The sequence below is a fragment of the Entelurus aequoreus genome, linkage group LG16, assembly GCF_033978785.1.
Source record: "Entelurus aequoreus isolate RoL-2023_Sb linkage group LG16, RoL_Eaeq_v1.1, whole genome shotgun sequence".
Lineage (NCBI taxonomy): Eukaryota > Metazoa > Chordata > Actinopteri > Syngnathiformes > Syngnathidae > Entelurus > Entelurus aequoreus.
The window spans coordinates 30,585,463-30,605,415 of record NC_084746.1 but is presented as its reverse complement, the minus strand read 5'-3'; the positions used below and the strand labels follow the sequence as shown (position 1 = coordinate 30,605,415).

General features: G+C 39.1%; 1 protein-coding gene across 4 annotated transcripts in view; it reads right to left on the bottom strand.

Annotated features, from left to right (window-relative positions):
* gigyf2 (GRB10 interacting GYF protein 2) overlaps positions 1-19,953 on the bottom strand; it is a 30,587-nt gene that overhangs the window by 8,354 nt on the left and 2,280 nt on the right. For 3 of the 4 annotated variants that reach the window (XM_062022624.1, XM_062022620.1, XM_062022623.1), the window contains exons 2-20: positions 18,195-18,246; positions 17,862-18,030; positions 17,666-17,761; positions 7,391-7,493; positions 6,950-7,055; positions 6,807-6,847; positions 6,687-6,719; positions 6,476-6,577; positions 5,769-5,980; positions 5,523-5,670; positions 4,067-4,327; positions 3,816-3,988; positions 3,524-3,680; positions 1,413-1,585; positions 1,050-1,144; positions 767-895; positions 551-681; positions 378-478; positions 54-194 (exon numbers count right to left, since the gene is read on the bottom strand). In XM_062022624.1, the coding sequence (XP_061878608.1) occupies positions 54-194; positions 378-478; positions 551-681; positions 767-895; positions 1,050-1,144; positions 1,413-1,585; positions 3,524-3,680; positions 3,816-3,988; positions 4,067-4,327; positions 5,523-5,670; positions 5,769-5,980; positions 6,476-6,577; positions 6,687-6,719; positions 6,807-6,847; positions 6,950-7,055; positions 7,391-7,493; positions 17,666-17,761; positions 17,862-18,030; positions 18,195-18,232 (2,409 nt within the window). In that variant the 5' untranslated portion in view covers positions 18,233-18,246. The remainder of the gene's footprint in view (positions 1-53; positions 195-377; positions 479-550; positions 682-766; positions 896-1,049; positions 1,145-1,412; positions 1,586-3,523; positions 3,681-3,815; positions 3,989-4,066; positions 4,328-5,522; positions 5,671-5,768; positions 5,981-6,475; positions 6,578-6,686; positions 6,720-6,806; positions 6,848-6,949; positions 7,056-7,390; positions 7,494-17,665; positions 17,762-17,861; positions 18,031-18,194; positions 18,247-19,953) is intronic. The other variant, XM_062022621.1, reaches the window with a different exon arrangement.

The following is a 19,953-nucleotide window of genomic DNA, read 5'->3' as shown; positions in this document are numbered from 1 at the left end:
TTTACACCAGTGCGTGAGTCTCTGCAGTCGAAAAAAGCATGTATTCTCTTGACCTGTTTTTGTCGCGCCAACTGCTCCTCTTCTAGGCGCTTGCGCTCTTCTTCCTGACGAGCCCGCAAAGCCTCGTCCTGGCGCTTCCGCTCTTCTTCTTCCCTTTTGGCTCTCATTTCAGCTTCAAGTCTCTCTAGTTCCAACTAATAAATTAGATCAGAACAGAATAACTATATAATTGCTCCTCTTTAGCAAAAGACTCAGTCTGTCTCTAAAATCTGATTGTATTTGAGGGGAGAAAAGTTCAGATTTTATTCATTTTACATGGTAAAAAGGTAGACATGCATGATCAAGAAAACAGCAACATAAGTTGCAATATGGATTACCTTTGTAGCTTTCGACTTCTCCAATTGCTGCATCTGCTCGATGGTTGGCGCCTTCGCCATGGAGTCTATGGGCAAGTCCCACACACTGCTGCCATCCCATGCTGTTGACAAGGAATTCAGAATGACACCTGTACCTTATTTTGCTTCGCAAATTCAGAAAGGTTCAAACTCACTGCTGGAAGCTGCTGGTGGGAGGCTTGGCGCACAGGGAGCCTGGGAGGATGGATTCTGCATTTCCCAAACAGAACCTGTGTCGGGTACAGACAGGCAACGTGTAACAGGAGGTAGAAGGCTCTCAGATGTTCTGCAAAAAAAAGGAACAAATAATATTGTCATGGTAGGCTCAAGTATATGCTATGGTGATGAATGAAAACTGAATTGGTATGGACCTTATCTTAAGAGCCTGGTATTGCTGTTGAAGAAGGTTAAGCTGCTGTTGGTGTTGTTGCTGCTGCTGCTGAGGAGCTGAGCTGAGGACTGCAGCCTTTTGCTGGGCCAGGGCCTGAGCATACTGCTGCCTAAAGGCCACAAGATAGACATTTCACCCCTGAATACTTGTAATATTTAAGTGTCTGTCGTTTGTGCTTCACAATAGACAATCAAGACGGACATTGCTTGCTACTCCTTCAGCACGCACATACTAAATGTGCTCATTTGGTTATCTGTATGTACCTTAAGAGGTATTGATATTGGAGCTGTTGTAATTGGTAAAGGTTGAGCGTGGTAAGCTCCTGCTGCCTCTTCAATCTTTCTTGATCACCGTCACCCTGCATTACATCACAAGTGACAAGACAAGACATTTTATTAACAGGCTACAAAAAAGGAGGGCTCAGGGTCCAGTTGTGCTAAGTAAATAGAATCAGAGGAAGGTTGCCCATTTATATATCATGACTTGCTGTAATGACTGATTGGTCAAATGGTTTATAGCTTACTTACTATTTAACTTCATTAAAAACTGACCCAGGACCAGTTTTCCCCAAAAAATGTATGAGATAATGTGTTGCTGCGACTGAGTACCAATGCCTAAAGACGTACATATACCTGCAGAGGTGGAGGTGCAGGCCCTGGAGTGAAAGGGACTCTTCCCCAAATCTTCATCATCTCCCCCAATGGCTGAAATAAGTCATCACATCCTCTTTTAACTAAGAGAGACATGGTGAAGTAACCTGCCTGGAACCACTCTGCCATCTCCTGGTTACCAAAAGGACCTGATGACAAAAATATAAGAGATGACATTCAACTTAAGTTAGTGCAGGTCCCCCCATTTAAAAAATACTGTTTAAGTCCTCACATACTGTAAATTCCAGACTATAAAACAACATTTTCCCTTTTAACACTACGGCTTAAAAAACTGTGCAGCTAATTAATTGATTTTTTTTTCTGCTGACGTCTGGCTATAAAGTAAATAGTTCAAAACAAAAAAAATAAATAAACACTGAATAGGTGGGTTATTGTTTGTGCCGCAAATACAAATGCCATTCGGTCTTCGAGCCGTCCATAGCGTTCTACATGTGAGGATTTGTTATTTATCACTTCAAGCAACATTTGTAAGTTTTACAGTAGAACTAAAACTGTTTATACCGTATTTCCTTGAATAGCCGCAGGGGCGTTAATTAATTTAAAACCTCCTGTCACTCCTGCGTTTACCGGAAACCGGCGGGATGGCCGTGCATGTGGTAATTATTTTAAAACCTCTTCTCACTCCGGCGTTTACCAAAAGGAATCCATAAAATTTAGGCGTGCGCTTTGAGTGTGATGTAAGCATACCATCATGAAAAGCACATTTAATTAAAAAAACGTTATGGTCTTACCTGTACTTATAAATGGAGTCCATTTGCAGCTCCTTCTGACCAAAAGCATCGATAACTTGTTTATAGAAGTCTTCCTTATTTTCTTTCTTCAGTTTTAAAAGTCTCTGTTTCGATGGAGATATTCCTTTAATTATTACATCCTGCTTCGATTGAAAGTCCAGTTTAGAAAACTGTTTTATTTTAGATACCGGTATGTAATCCTCCATGTTAAAAGTTCAAGCAGAGGAAAAAAAAAAAAATCTCTTGCTGTGTGTGTTCACTTCTTCTGCAGTACCGGAAGTCGCAAGAAGGATCACTAGCGCGGCAGCGCTCTCTACCACCAGGAGGCGGGAGTCATTTAATGACTTATACAGTATTTCACACACGCAGCTACGGTATATTAATAAAACATAGCTGCTTACTGTTCTCTTTAGCATATTGTACCGGTATTCAATAGATTGGACCTTAAATCCTACTGAAAAGCTCTTTATCTTTTTTCCTTTGTGCGATTGTAAACTACTGAAAGCAGCTTCCTCCATTTTGAAAATGAGGACAGATGCGTCACTCGTGACGTAACGAATTTGACCCGGTGGAAGTTCTAGCCATATGCTAAATATTTTGCGAAACGAGTTTGACCCGGCGAAAATTATAGACATGCGATAATAAAATTAATATTTTGCGAAACGAATTTGATCCAGCTTCAATAATAAACCGGCGATAAGGCCAAGCATGCGTTAATTATTTTGAGAAACGAGTTTGACCCGGCAGTAATTCTAGACGTGCGAATACTATATTCCCTGCGCCAATTCAAGGAAATACGGTACTTACTAAACTGTCCCATGTGTGATGAATGTAGGAGTGTTTTAAGCATATTTGTATGTGCTATGGTAATGTAATGAACCTAGCGTTGTTAGCATTAGCTACTATGCTAACATGTTTACGAGTGTCTTCGTTAGTACTGTTAACTTACAATGGCATTCTTTTTGTATTGTTTCAGTTTCGTAAATCTACCAAAACCTCTTGTTGAGTCTGTTTAGCCGATTGGAGAGCTAGCTTATGCAGCTGGTGGGTCCATGATGATGACTTCTGTTTTATTTGATCAGCCGTTTTAATGCCATGTGACAGGCAACGTTTGAAAACAATTAAGGTATGTATAAAAAAAAATAGAAAATTAATTGTGTAAATAACTAATTTGACAAAATATCTATTTGCGGCTGAAGTTCGGTAGAGTAAATATATGGAAAAATATTTTTTTCTTCACAAATTTAGTGGGTACAGCTTATATATCGGTGCGCTCTATAGTCCGGAAAATTTGCCCACATTATTGCCCAACTTGCTTCCTCCAAACTGTCTCACCTTGTATCTCCCCTTGAGGGTCTTTGTAAAACCACTTGAGAGCAGCTTCATGGGTAAGTGGAAGGCCCACGGGTTTGGTCTTCTCTGAGGTCTTTGTTGCAAGTCTGTCATCGTCCACCACACTATCCTGCAAGTATGCCACCATCTTCTCTGCTTCCTGGTGATAGAAAGGTGGAGAAAGCAGAGTGGATGACTTCTATGTGCCAAGTTCACGACAAAGTAAAAAAGTCACATGTGCTGCTCAATTTGTTCGGTTTTGAACTCGATGCATGATCAGATCATGCTAACTTACATGCTCAAGATGCTTCAACCCCTCATCTTCATCTGTGTCATGTAACACAGCAGTGGGCCTGGCTATTGGTGCCATCATACTTGAAGAAAAGGACAGATGGTTGCTCATGGCCACAGGAACCTTCAAGGGCTTCTGCTGAGGCTGCTGCATGGCAGACAATGGCGTGCGCACTTCTACCAGGTACAAGACATAGAAAGGATGAAAAGTGTATTTTCGAATCTTCCTGAGTGAAAATAAAAAAGACAGGTCACCTGTAAGGGTCGTAGAAATACGGGTCATGGGTAGCGACTCTAGCATGCTGTTGGACATGGGGACATGCAGGGGAACTTTGCACAGTTCTGGTGGTTGCTCAAGCGGTGGTTGTCCTTGGGCTGGCCTCTTAGACTCTTCTGTTTTGTTGGGATGGCTTGGCGACACAGATTTGGAACGAGGCTGGGCCTCTGCGATTGGTGGAGCGGCAGGTGAAGGAACAGGTGGCACCTCATCTAATACTTTGCTCAACCGTGTTAAAACTAAGAGTGGAGAAATGGCATCTTGTGAATGTGTTGTTACGTTTGTTCTGCTCCATTATGATGCATTTGACCACAAACAAAAGGTGAAGTTCTCTCCCATTGTGAGCTGGACACAGTGATGGGTTTTAAAAAGGAACTACACATTTTTTTGGAATTTTACCTATCGTTCACAATCATTATAAAACATGACGGATGCTTTTCATTTTTTAATGCATTCTAAATAGTAAATAAATGTGATTAAAAGTCTGCTTACATCGGAGCCACTCTATTCTGCCTGTGAACCCCTATAAAACATCCAAACACCTCCATTAAGGTTTTATATACATGATGTAAGCATGTATGTAATGTAGTAACAGGCACATTTGCAATAACATTTAAAATGTACGTATTTTGCTAATTTTAAGCATACGCGTAATTTTAAAAACGCATCACAAAGTTCGCTTTTTTTTTTCCACAACCCCATCACTGATTACTGCAAACTGCAGACTTTGAGAGCCAACAAAAATAATAAAACATCACTTACTGTACAATATCTGCTGTCATTAGGATCCTGACTGCTAGGATGTTCATATAGTCCCATTTAAATGAAGAATGACTCATAATCCTCGCAAAGAAAAGAAGTAGAGTGGAACCACGCTTCTTTTTGTGATCTAAATTGGCTGTCAAAGTGTACCAACTTGTCGCCATATGTCCTTGTCCTTCTATTACCCAAATGAGAGGCATGATTTATGATCTACAATAAAGTTTGATGAGCAAGGAAGCGAGGAAACAGCTGGTCAGTTGATGTCAACATTGGCACACAAGCTCGTGATCACAACCCCACTAGTAATAGTTTATCTGTGTTAGCGCTTATAACAATATCACTAATACTTGGTTAATATTCAAGTCACAAAATGTAAATGGAGTATTGTTGGCGCTTTTAAGATGTTTTTTTATTTGGGTTTTATGGGTGGAATAGAGGACCTCCCATTGGCCCCATCTTTTATTTACAAGTTAGAATGCATTAAATATATATATACATCCGTCGTCATGTCTTTCATAATGATTGTAAACGATAGGCAAAATTCCAAAAAAAAGTGCAGTTTGCCATTAGGCAACTCTTTCTCTTACTTGGTTGATTAAATGGGGCACTGGCTTTTAGTCTATGGTTTCACTTTCCTTTTGCCTATGCTCACATACAAAATAAAGGCCTAACCTTTTCGTTCAACAATTTTCTTGGCCTCCGTTTCTGTCTCTTTGGTCTTCTTAGGCTGACTGCCATCGTCCTCTAGCGTCTCCTCACACTCCTCCAAGGGTTTAAAATCCAACTCTGCCTCCTCCAAGATGGGCTCTTTGGAGGCTTTCTGCTAAGATAAAACAAAGTTGCACTTTTTTCTGTGGTAATTATGTAAATATACGCCATTTAGTGACACCTTTATCTTGATAAATTGCTTCTGCTTGCCTTGAGTGAGAGAAAGGCCCCTGATGAATCAAAGGTGCCTGCCTCCCCATCAGTGTCTTCAAGACACCACTCAGGCAGAGCGTCTCTGTCTTCTTCCAGGCTGCCGCTGCCTGACCGCGGCCTCCTGTAGCTGCGCTCGTCGTCTCGTGCGTCAAACGGGACACGGCGCCGCTGTTCTGGATGTTCACGCCACACCGTAGTCCGAAGCCCATCTAGTAAAAAAGTAAACTAGTTCAAACAAACTCACTGAACTAGTCCTTAAAAAGCTTATGATAAACCTTGGCTTGATTAAAGTAGAGAGGGACAGCTTGGAAAAAGGCTCGCACTGAAAAAATTCAACGTAACGTAACCCTCGGCCCTATCCACACAGGAACTTTTTATAGGTTGGAACAGTATCGCATCAAATTATTTTGGCCTTTCATCGACATGGTAACAGCTTTCTGGGTGCACTGCAACTGTATATATTTTGAAAGATGGCTTCCAGCATTGAAAAGTCTAAACAGTAAACCCACCAAAAAAAAACATGAGCTTTTCCGTGTGAAAAGAGCCTTAAAATCTAGTTTAACTTCAAAGTGCTCCTGAAATAAAAAAAATTAAAAGATAAGCACGGCGCCAACAATTTAATAAAATGAACTGATATTGCAGGTCAGCACAGTCACTGTCCCATCGAGAACCCGCCAGGCACCAAAAACCATCATCATCCTCACCGTTCTGATCGTCACGAGAGGTACGCCAGTTCCCACTCTCCGAGCGGATGAAGTCGTGCTTTCTCGGCAGGCCAGAACCAGCGTCCTCGTAGTTGTTTCGAACTGTAAAACATAGTCATTCAGAGAGATGGTTATTGTTATGAATACTCAAAACGCACAGTGATCAAATATGATCTAAAAAACAAGTGTTACGAATGACAACAACACGTACTATGATTAATCTGAAAATGTCCTGGAGCACCTTCTGCATGGAGAAAGAACAGACAGATGAGTGTGTTGACCACAATTAATTCATGAGTTGGATATTCAAGCAAATTAGTACGACACCAACCTAGGTCTTTTCGACCTGGCTTTTCAAACCTCTTATCTCCCCTGGTAGAAGAAAAACACACCAAATCTCAAACAGGATAACACATTAGGGCAAGTTATTATTCAACTGTGCATCAAAAGTTGATCTAATTGAAGTGTCAGTACCTTTCCTCCCAGCTCTGGGAGCGATGCATCTCCCTGCCCCCGCGGCCAAAACCTTCCACATCATCAAAACTTCTTTGGTAAAACCCTCCGTCTCCTCTTCCTCGGCCTGAAAACCACCAAAAGCTGGGATGACTTGTCATTGTCGACATAATTAGATGTGACATTCTTTATTGTAAGACAGCATCGCAAAGTTTGTTCCCATGACTGAGGCACATCAGAGTGAGTACAACACCTTCACAGCACTAATAAAACACCACTTGTCTGGGCCTGAATTGGCAAGAGCTTTCAAAAGGAATCTCAGCTATTAGCAGTTGTTACAGCTCTTCTCAATACTGCCCATACGGAACGCCTGAGTCATATGAGAAGGAAATGTTGCTGTGCTGCCACAATCCCCCTCCCAACCCCTCTTAAAATTAGAAAAGGAAATGAGAAAGTGCTTACCTCTACCCCTCGAGATACTTCGACCCCGAGGTGCCCCGATGACTGGACCGCCGCCTCCCCGCCAAAGTACAGCACCACTGTTTACAGACATGACAAAATTTCTCTGCAAATACAAACAAAATCAAACACTCAATTAGGAACATGTGTATGCAACTTTTATATTTCAGCAAAGTATTCAATAAACGAAAAGCGGATCATCTGCAGTTCAACAAATTATTTTCAAAAGTGTCTGTCACTTGATATATTAAAACAAAAACAGTAATTGACTCTTTCAAAGTGACAGACGGACCGGAGGTAGTAGGAAATTATTATATTATAATATTTTATAGAAATTGTTTCACTGCAATCCCGTGTTTTTGTCTGATTATAATTGTGATCAAAAATTGTATTATTCTTATTATCTTGAAAATGTGTAATATCAGTATGGACATTGGTAAGACCAATACGGCCCCTATAACTACTCGGTATTTGATTGATACCTAAATTTGTAGCATCGCCTAAAACTAATGTTAAGTATTGAAACAACAAAAGAATAAGTGTTTATTATATTTGAACAAAAGTGTAGATAGAAACATGTTACAACAACAAATAACCAGATATTAACAGTTAATTAGCAAGTAGATTAATATTAGTTTTGAGAAAAAAATTACGCAATATGTTACCGCAGACATCACTGCTGCCAAGTGCCAACATTTGGTGTTTGCAATCCAGTAGACCCTTGTTTTTGTGCTTGTCAGAGCTGATATCTATGTTCTAAGCTGATGTGTTTGCTAGGTTGCTAGCAATCAATGCTATACGCCAGGGGTCACCAACCTTTTTGAAACCAAGAGCTACTTCTTGGGTACTCATCAATGCGAAGGGCTACCAGTTTGATACACACTTAAATAAATTGCCAGAAATAGCCCATTTGCTCAATTTACCTTTAACTCTATGTTATTATTAATAATTAATGATATTTATCTTTGTGGAAACACTGATCATCTTAATGATTTCTCACAATAAATATACCGTATTTTCCGCACCATAAGCCGCCCTGTGTTGTAAGCCGCACCTTCAATGAATGGCATATTTCAAAACTTTGTTTACCTATTAGCCGCCCCGTGTTATTAGCCGCACCTACGCTACGCTAAAGGGAATGTCAAAAAAACAGTCAAATAGGTCAGTCAAACTTTAATAATATATTACAAACCAGCGTTCTAACAACTCTGTTCACTCCCAAAATGTAATGTGCAAATGTGCAATCACAAAAATAGTAACACTCAAAATAGTGCAGAGCAATAGCAACATCAATAACTCAACGTTGCTCGAACGGTAATGTCACACAACACACAAAATAAACATTTAAAGCTCACTTTCTGAAGTTATTACTCATCCACAAATCCCTCGAATTATTCTTCTTCGGTGTGCTTCACTTGTTTTTTGACACCATCTGTGATGTGGACGCGCATGCAGTCGTAGATCAACAGGGACGGACGGAGCTGCGTGAAAAAAGTCACCCGGTCTCTTCGCTCATCTTTTCTTCATCCATCCATCCCTTCGAGTTAGCTTTTATGATGACGCCGGCTGGAAAGTTCTCTTTTGGCAAGGTCTTCCTTTTGAATATCACCGTGGGTGAAAGTTTCTGGCCGTTAGCATGGCAAGCTAGAAGTCAGTGAAGGACGACTTCTCATTCCCTGTGGTGCGAATATTCACCGTACGTGTTCCCGTTGTATCCACAGTGCGGTTCACATGAATATCAAAAGTCAGTGGAACCTTGTACGCGTGTCTCTAAGTAGGAGACATTTTGTGGTCTTTACAGAAACACACAAATGAAATGAAACGTAATATCCGCACGCTTCTTCTTCTACGGGGGTGGGTGCTCACCTTGGCGGTTGCTTACAGTAGAAGAAGAAGCGCTTCCTCTTCTATGGGGGCGGTTGCTTACCGTAGAAGAAGCGCTTCCTCTTCTACGGGGAAAAAAGATGGCGGCTGTTTACCGTAGTTGAGAGACCTAAACTTTATGAAAATAAATATTAATATTAATCCATATATAAGGCGCACCGGCTTATTAGCCGCACTGTCAGCTTTTGAGAAAAAATGTGGTTTTTAGGTGCGGCTTATGGTGCGGAAAATACGGTATATAGAAACAGATAAATAACAATATGCAACACTTTATTTTTATATTTTATCTAAGTGCACATTTTTCAAATTGAACATTTTCAAATGATAACTTCTAAGACAGTCTTGTGAAATCACAATATCCCATTTTAACTAGCTAGCCACTAACATTTTTTTTAACAAATCATGAATTACTTTGCACCATGTTTGTACAAATAATAACTCATGTAAAATACAAAAGTAAACTCTCAAATTTTTAAATCATGTCACACTTTGAACTGGACACCAAATCTGTTATCTGTTTCTTTGTCAGTTAGTGGGAGGCCTGGCATTGCATGCTGTTAACTAGTGTGTTGTACTCTGGTGTGTAACTTGACACTGCAACTCTGAGTGAGTCTTGCAGATGTGCATCAGTGAGGCGTGTTCTGTGTTTGTTCTTGATGAAGTTCATGTCAGAAAAGGCTGATTCACAAAGATAAGATTTTTCCTCATTGTTTGCGAAACTTTCTTAATCTTTTGGACATTTTTACACAGCAATCTGGCCTTAAGCTTAATTATGATAAATGTAAAATGTTAAGGATCGGAAATCTAAAGGGAACGTCCTTTCGAATGGAATGCAAAGTGCCTGTTTTGTGGACAGATGGACCAGTTAACATACTTGGTGTTGTTGTCCCAGAGAATCTGGAAGATCTAGGCTCAGTAAATTATGATAATTATGAGGGGCGGCGTGGCGAAGTTGGTAGAGTGGCCGTGCCAGCAATCGGAGGGTTGCTGGTTACTGGGGTTCAATCCCCACCTTCTACCATCCTAGTCATGTCCGTTGTGTACTTGGGCAAGACACTTCACCCTTGCTCCTGATGGCTGGTTAGCACCTTGCATGGCAGCTCCCGCCATCAGTGTGTGAATGTGTGTGTGAATAGGTGAATGTGGAAATACTGTCAAAGCGCTTTGAGTACCTTGAAGGTAGAAAAGCGCTATACAAGTATAACCCATTTATCGTTTATTTATCATTTATAATCGACTAAGAAATCTGGACAAAATTATGCAATTATGGAAAGGGAAATCATTAACCTTGTATGGTAAAATATCTATTGTCAACTTGTTAATTATTCCTCAATTTATTTATTTGTTTTTGTCATTACCAGCTCCATCAAAAAATATTTTTTAAGATTTATGAGCGGAGGGTCTTCGATTTTGTCTGGGACGGCAAACCAGAAAAGATTAAATGAAAGGTTTTGTACAATGAATATGAATATGGGGGCCTGAAACTTCTCAACCTTGAAGCTATGTGTCTGTCTTTAAAAGCATCAATTGTTCCAAAGATGTATTTAAACACTGAGTGGTACACAAGTGTCCTGTTGGACAAAAAACATGTACTGTATCAAAAGAAATTGTATCCTTTTTTACAAGTGATCCCCTCCCATTTTTCTTATGTAGAGAGTCTGCTGGGAAACATGGCGGGGTTCATAGAGGAAACAATCCACTCATGGTGGTGTTTTCAATTTGATGTGCCAGAAAAAAAAGAGATGATATTTTGCAGCAGATAATATGGATGAACTCTAATATTGTAATAGATGGAAAGCCTTTCTTTTGGAAAAATATGTTTGAAAGAGGAATCATTTTTGTCAATGATATTATCAATGAGAATGGTAAAATTATGAAATACTGTATGATGAACTTAGAACTATGTATGGTGATGCTTGCTAAAGCTTTTCATTTAATCAACTAACTGGAGTAATTGGGAAAAGATGGAAACAAATAATTAATTATGGAACTACTAAATTATTAGTTTGTAAACCTCTAATAAGAAATTCTAGTTGGCAAAAAGGAACTAAAATAAATAGAAAAATATATATTTTTTATTTAATAAAGAAATCTTTGAAGGCTGCCCCATACAACACATATGGAAAATGGGAGGACTTTTTTGACTGCCCGTTGCCGTGGGATGCAATATTCAAACTAATCTATAAAACTACTATCGATGTGCAAAATCGTTATTTTGAAATTAAAATTATTTATAACTTCTTACCGACGGGGAAAATGTTAAAATTATGGAATATGACAGAGTCAGATGATTGCCGATTTTGTTGTCAGGAGTCTGAATCCACCCTGCATTTGTTTTGGTATTGTCATATTGTGTCTTCGTTTTGGGTGGAAGTTGAAAAAATGTGTTTAAGGATTGGTTTGTTTATGAAGCTTGATGTGGTTTCTGTTATTTTAGGAGAGTTCATTGACAGTCATGATTTAGTCAATATAATTATAGCACTCGGTAAAAGGTTTATTTTTAAGGCCAAAAACAGATACTCACTTAGTATTACTTTCTTTAAAACATTTATTCAGTATTGTTTAACTTTGGAAAGTTACGTGGTTGAAAACGATAATGATGAAAAAAAACATAAAACAAGATGAGAAGTCCTCAAAGGCTTATTTTGAAAGTATAATTATGTTTATAGCTTATATGCTATCTGTTGTTGTGTTCCCTAATTTGAATGACCTGGACATAATCTGGACTGTACATAAATGCTTATTTTGAAAATGTAATTTTGTTTATAAATTATATGCAAACTGTTGTGTTCCCTAATTTTTTTCTGTGTACATGAATGAAGGTGTGTGCTGCTGAGTCCGACTTGGACATTATCCGGACTGGACCTGGTTTTAAAAACCCTTTAAACAAATCTAATTTCATTGACAACCTGGTCTGGTGAAGATAAGGTCCTTTTTTTAAAAATTAAATAAAATATAAATAAATAAAAAACATTTTCTTGGATAAAAAAGAAAGTAAAACAATATAAAAATAATTACATAAAAAATAGTAATTAATGAAAATGTTAGTGGACCAGCAGCACATACAATCATGTGTGCTTCAGGGACTGTGTCCCTTGCAGATGTGTTGTCTATGTTGTGGGAACCAGAATATTGGTAGCAGAAAGAAATAACCCCTTTTGTCTGAGTGGGTGTGGATGAGTGTGCATGGGGGGGAGGTTGTTTGGGTTGATGCACTGATTGAAAGTGTATCTTGTGTTTTTTCTATGTTGATTTAAAAAAAAAAAAAAAAAAAAGTTTTTGTATTTATTTATTTATTTTATTTTATTATTTTTTTTAGAACAGGCCAGCGGGCGACTCATCTGGTCCTTGCGGGCGACCTGGTGCCCGCGGGCACCGTGTTGGTGACCCCTGCTATACACAGTGCCCACTACGGTGGTACACAGAGTCAGCGGCTACTGTTTTCTTTTTTTTTGGATGCCACTTTAAACCTGAGCTTAAAGAAGCCCTATCATGCAAAACTAACTTTTTTTTACCTTTTGGTACCTTCGGTTGTGCATTTGGGATCTGCATAGATCCCAAAAAGTTGAAATCAAAGCATGGAGGCATTTCTGAGATATTTATAAAACAATCTTGCCTCCGTATCTACTTCCTTCAAACAGTCCGTTTGTAAAGTGCACATTTGGTGACATCACCAATTAGGAACATCGTAGGGCTGGCGATAAAACAGTTACAATATATATCGCGATAAACATGTGATCAATATCAATAGAAAATGGGGGTCGATAGAACGTTCGATAATTTCACTGAGTTCTTTAGAAAAAAATAGGAAGAAAGGCAGAGCCGGAACCGCACGGCATTCTGGGGGGTGTAGGCAGAGAAAGGGCTTTGGCCTCTCGACCTATCACGGCCGAGCCTGAACCGCAAGGCATTCTGGGAAATGCTAATAGGAAAGAAAAAAAAAGCAACAACGGCTAGCTGACGACGAGAAGTGAAACCAAACGGGAATATGAGCGCGGCAGCACGAGAGGAAATTGTAAATAAAAAAGGAAACGTCACGTCCCCAGTTTGGCAGTATTTTGGATTTTTTAAAATCCGATACGAATCAGAGTAATACTGTCTGCAAACTTTGCAAGGTCGTCGTCCCGACCAAGTCTGGGAACACGACAAACTTATTTTACCACCTGAGCCGCTCTCACCCGCTGGAGTACAGCAGTATCAAACAGCCACAACCATCTACATCAAGTGCAAGTGGAACAGCACCGAAGCGGCAACAACAGACCACCATCGTCTCGATGGTGGTCTGTTGTTGCCGCAGACAGTATTACTCGGCAGCAGTGCCATACGACACAAATTCAAAACGTTATAAAGAAATAACGGATGCAGTGGTGTATCAATTAGCGAAGGACATGCTAGCGCTCAGCATAGTTGAGAAGTCTGGGTACAAGAATCTCATACACGTGCTCGACCCCCGTTATGTTCTACCTGGCCGAAAGCACTTTTCCAAGACAGCTATTCCTAAGCTTTACACAATGTGCAGGGAATCCGTGGAAAAAGAGATACTGAAGTTGGTTTGATTTTTCCATAAATGACTGAAGAGGGTAACAGGTTTGTTTTGTCACAGATGTTCAGACGCAAGTTTATTCTGATGTTTACAATATTCTGTAAGACATGTTTGTTTCTGCTTGCTTAATGTGACTGTTATTTATTTGCATATATTGCTACCAATATGGCTTTAAAGCCTGAGTTGTACACTACTCATTTCTTAATTACAATACTTTGCACATTTTGTTGGATTAAGCATTTATTTAATGTCAATATTTGCACATCGACCAGTATTTTCATTTTATCTGACTGTTTTTCATAATGCTGACCTCGTTCTAAAGGTTAAAGGTTATATTTAAAATAAAAGTATTTAAATTCAGCCTTTTTTCTCGTGGTCTTTATTTAGAATAGTTTTTTTTTTTTTTTAAATCAATAATTATCGATATCGACTGATATGAAACACTTATATCGTGATACATTTTTTAGTCATATCGCCCAGCCCTAGAACATCGTCAGCGGATTATCCATATATGGTATAAATCTACCCAGACTGCCTTGCGCGCGTACGACATTTTTAGTTTACCCAACACAGGACACTATTCCAACCTCCAGTCTCATTTGAAGAAGTAAGAAGTTTGAGTTTATTTCGAACATGCATGCATACAACATGATACATCACAATTTCCATTTTTTTCTTTTTAACATGTTCGAAAGGGAGTAGGGAGAAGCAGAGCTTACTTAATCCAACCCCTTTTCCTTTACATCGCAGTTGCTAACACTTTTGTTCACTTCCTGTTTTCAATTTATTCACAATATACTCCATAATAACATAAAAAAATGTATCAAAAAAATAAAAATTTGTGAACAAAGTGTATTTCATATGGTGAGATAAATAAGATTATCAATAGATTCAGAATGTTTACCATGGTTGTTCTTCTTTGTACTTTGTAAAACAATACGTTTGAAGAGTTTCTTGAATTTGATCATATTAGTCTATTGTTTGATTACCTTTGCTTAAGACATTCAATAATTTAAAAAAAAAAACTTTAAAAATATTTGGCTTTATGCAGACAAATGCAAAGCTTTTGTCTACATCAAGAAAAAATAAATAATCAATACTATACAGTCATAAGGTAATGTAATCATGATATATAATAATGCAAGTAACTATTTAAAAAGATAAAATAAACATTTATTCCTCATTACTGTATAATTGTTTACTATTGTACTGTAATTAGAAGCTAAATAACTTTGCTATCCTAAATAAATACACAAACAAAAATTAAATGGACAAATTTTTGTAACCTTAATAAATAATGAAAATCTTAAAGTGCATTTTTTCCCAGTTGGAAAAAGGAGGTTTTGAGATTGTCTTTTTGTTTATTGCCAGAACGTGATTACGGGGGCATTTTCGCTCGTTCGTCTGTGTTGATGGGCTCATATCGCTCATCCTATTTGAAGCTGAAATATTCCCACAGCACGACTTCAGGTTTAATAATCCTATGTTTTTCCTCCTAATTTGTGTTACTTTGCGGCACTGGCGAGTTCGAGGCTTTCTGTACTGTGAGTGTGTTGGCGGCGGTGCCCCGCTCTCGTCTCCGCCGAGACAGAGATTGTGACTGACTAAAAAGAGGGGTCACTGTTCAGTTATTTCCACTGTTAAACAAACACGCTCAGGTGCTGGGAGCGATTCACAAAGTCAGACGTCTTTCTTTATGTTTGAAGCGAGAGACGAACCAACGTGAGGTTAAACAATTCTGATTAAGGAACATGATGGTCACTCAAACGCCGACAGCGTAGAAAAAAACAAAACTCAGCGTCTCGCGGATATTTACCGCATTAATAAAAACCTCGATTTCGATTCGATTTCGATTAACCGCATAGCCCTAAACCACCAAGCTCCGCTGATCTGGCTATATCATCTGTGATGTTGTGTTGTGGTGAACGTCACTCAAAAGAGATGGCTGGTGCGGTCACCGATGTCCATAGAGCCCAATAAAAGCAAAAAAGCTAAAAAAAAAAACTACAACAATATCTGACGAGCAGGGATTTAGAGGCTCATCAAATGCTCGCCATCATGGACAATCCTGGCCACCCACTCCACCAGACAATTGAGGGACAGCGGAGCTCATACTCCAACAGGCTCCTTCAGCTTCGTTCCCACACTGTGCGATTCAAGAACTCCTTCATTCCGCACTCCATCAAGCTGTATAATCACTCGCCATACAGTAATAGACCACATTTGTCTATTACCTGACCGCTTCTATGTTAGCTACCTCTCTTTGTTTATAATGTATATTTTCTGCTGGATCTACTCTTTTTTTAAGGTGCCCTTTTTTTTTGCTGCAGCTGTTACATACACTTTAATATTGTACATATTAATTGGGATTTGTTATATATATTGTATATATTATATATTGTATATATAATATGTAAATATTACATATGTTATATTTATATTGCTACTATGGTACATTTTTTGTCTACTTTATACCTTTTGTTTTCGCCCTCTTTTTGTGCCTTTGTGTGCATTATCCTTTCCATCTGTATCATTTCCATCCTTTGTAACTGAGCTACGGTGTGGAACAATTTCCCTTGTGGATCATTAAACTTTGTCTAAGTCTAAGTCTATCAGTGTAAGGGGGCGTGGTGAGGAGAGGTTCATTTGCATCCAACAATTTTGCCTCTCAAAACAAGCTGTTTTAAAAGGGAGCAACAAAGTGACTTAAAAATAGGTCTGTAAAACATAATCTATGCAAAATGTCAGCTAAAGAACCACCATTACATGTTATGTAGACCACAAGGAAGTGTTTAAACTGTAGAAAATGTTTTTTATAAAATATGAGGGGTCATATGAATTTTTTTCTACATTTAAAACAATTCCTTGTGGTGTATACAACATGTAATGGTGGTTCTTTGGTAAAACATTTACAGAGATTTTTCCACGCATGACCCAATCTGCCCCACAACAAGACGATAGTGAAAAAAGAAGGCGCTTATTGACTACAGCGTGAACTACAATGGCGGACGCGTGCAAGACACTCTTGGTACATTTATACCCTATATGGATAATCCGGTGATGTTTTTTCCCAACCTATGATGTCTCAAATTGTGCAAATTCCAAAGAGCTAGTTTGGCGGACGTAGGGAGAAAGACAAGATTATTTTAAAAATATCTCCACAATGCCTCAGCGGTTTGATTTCAAATTTTCGGGATTTATACAGATCCCAAATCCACAACAGCAGGTACCAATATGTAAGAAAAGTTGTTTTTGCATATTAGGGCCCCAGTAATGTAACACATTCACACAGAATATATTCATTGGTATCAATAGGCTGATTGGCAACACTAAATTGGCCCTAGTGTGTGAATGTGAGTGTGAATGTTGTCTGTCTAACTGTGTTGGCGCTACGATGAGGTAAAAAAATGGATGGATGGATCATAATGATTGACAAACTTAAGTATTTCATATTCTCACAAAAACTTCATATTCCGGGAGAAAACAGGAAGTCTTCCAAAGAATCCAGAAGAGTTGACAGTTAAGAGTAAGCAGCTAAATTAAGGGCATTTGTTATTACCGTTTATATGCCAAATAATATATAGTGATCGTAAGAGGCTGCAAAGTACATTTTATGCCATATTGGCCATCCCTAATCTAAAGCATACATTCTAATGGAAATTAAATACTAATAGGAGGTAGGAGAACACCAGGAGTCATCATAACACAATATTTTCTTATTACGATAGTCTAATAAAAACACATGGGATGAATTGGCCCAATGTTTTAACATCACCAGGTGGTGTAATTTGAGCAAGAAGCCTCGTGGTTGCTTTCGACAGAATGCTCAAATTTATGACATGCAATACTACCTGTTCTTCCTCTGTAAAAGACACAAGTGCCAGGGGCGGCAAGGGCTCCTCTTGCAAAATGGGCAGGAACTCCTTATCATGTAGGTCTACAGGGATCTAACAGGAAAGAGTAATACATTTTAAAAATCAATCAGCTTAGAAACAACATCTACAAAATCTGATAAAACAACTGCATTTATGGTCAAGTCTTGCTGACCTTGTGGTCTTCAACATAAAGTGCTAACATTTCTTCTCTCCCGTAGCGATAATCTGCTAGTTTGTACTTTGGCAATGCCGGTGAAAGAGGCGGCGAGGCAACAGTGATGCTGCTGCTTCCTCCGCCTCCGCTGCCTCCGCTTCCTCCACCTCCAGATAGGGCACGGAGCCTGCAAGGAAGCAATGTTTAGAGGACTATACAAAAGCTTACTTGACATGCCTGAACATGTCTGTAAAAATGTTTTTATCTCACCAGTAGGGGACACCCCTCTACCAGTAATAAAATAATTTTACAGCAGATCAGAAATTGATCCTGAACAATGTCATACTTTACCATTCAGGTCCAAAGTTAAGTGTCTGGGTCTCGGCCATTCTTCCTTGAAGATCTAAGATGTAAAATAAGAAGTTGCTAAGTAAGGTTATGCTGCCACATTAAAAACACATTGGCCTCTCTTGGAATTGCTTTGGTTCCTTAATACTATCATTTGTGTTATTCTAGCAACAAAATTGAATTTTCGGTACCTTGAAACGCTCCAAATGTTACAAACATGTGTATCCTTAAGAAAATGTGTGTAGTTTTGGACTATTAAAATGATGGCATTAAAACAAAAAAATAAAGACAACTTCAGATTGGTTTTTTTTGTCTTACTTTGGTCCAAAATAGAACAAACACATACTGAAAATATTACAATAAAGATATTGAAAAAAATACTGGCAACGGTAAAGTTTAGATCCATGAAGGAAAGAAGAAAGTGAATGAATGTTTATAACTGAATACGTCCGTTGTGTCCTTGGGCAAGACACTTCACCCTTTGCCTCTGATGGCTGCTGGTTAGCGCCTTGCATGGCAGCTCCCGCCATCAGTGTGTGAATGGGTAAATGTGGAAATACTGTCAAAGCGCTTTGAGTACCTTGAAGGTAGAAAAGCGCTATACAAGTATAACCCATTTATTATTTATAATACATTTACATATGCATAAAAATGTGTTTTCTTTTGTATTTTTTTTTTTTATGAATTAAGTAACATTTATGACAACCTTTTTCCAAAACACAATATAGAATGTGAGATATAACAGGATAATGCATACATTTATCGTTTGTTTTCAAAACAGTTACAAAAAAGTGTGACCCCAAAAATTTACTGCGGGACCCCATTTTTATGACTTCATGGGGTCCCTGGCACCTCATTTTGAAAATTCCTAGCGCCAACACTGATGTAGTATTGGTGCGTGCAAAACAGCAGCAGGCGGCTGTGGCCTGCGGGCCGGTTCTAATACTAATCAAATATCATCCCGGGGGCCATAGATAATTCCTTCGCGGGCCAAATCTGGCCTGCAGGCCTTGACATATAGGTACTAGAACATTGTCCTTCTCTGGAATTTACTTGCTAGCCACCAAAATGGCTAGACAGATAGTTGGCGATGAATTGTGAAAATTGTAAGGTATGTGTAGACCTTGTCGACAAAGTTAGCCACTTGCCTTGAAACATGATACCCTTTAGTTAAAGTTAAAGTACCAATGATTGTCTCACACACACACTAGGTGTGGTGAAATTTGTCCTCTGCATTTGACCCATCCCCTTGATCACCCCCTGGGAGGTGAGGGGATCAGTGGGCAGCAGCGGTGCCGCGCCCGGGAATCATTTTGGTGATTTAACCCCCAATACCAACCCCTGATGCTGAGTGCCAAGCAGGGAGGTAATGGGTCCCATTTGTATAGTCTTTGGTATGACTCGTGCTACTACGTTTTAGGCAACCTAAGACGACCCGTACATCCAGTTCCATCATTTCAGGCAGACAAGTGTGTGTCATTAAAATTTGGGTAACTCGAAGGTTTAGAGATTATTGAGAATTTACTTATTGGCCACTGAAATTGCTTGATAGATAGTTGGCGATGAATTGTGAAAATTGTAAGGTATGTGTAGAGCAGTGGGTCTTAACCTGGGTTCGATCGAACCCTAGGGGTTTGGTGAGTCGGGCTCCGGGGTTCGGCGGAGGTCAAGACACACCCGACTCATCGTGTAAATAAAAACATCTCCCTATCTGCGTATTACGGATACGGCAACAGCAGAAGTCCCACTGATTTGCAGGTGT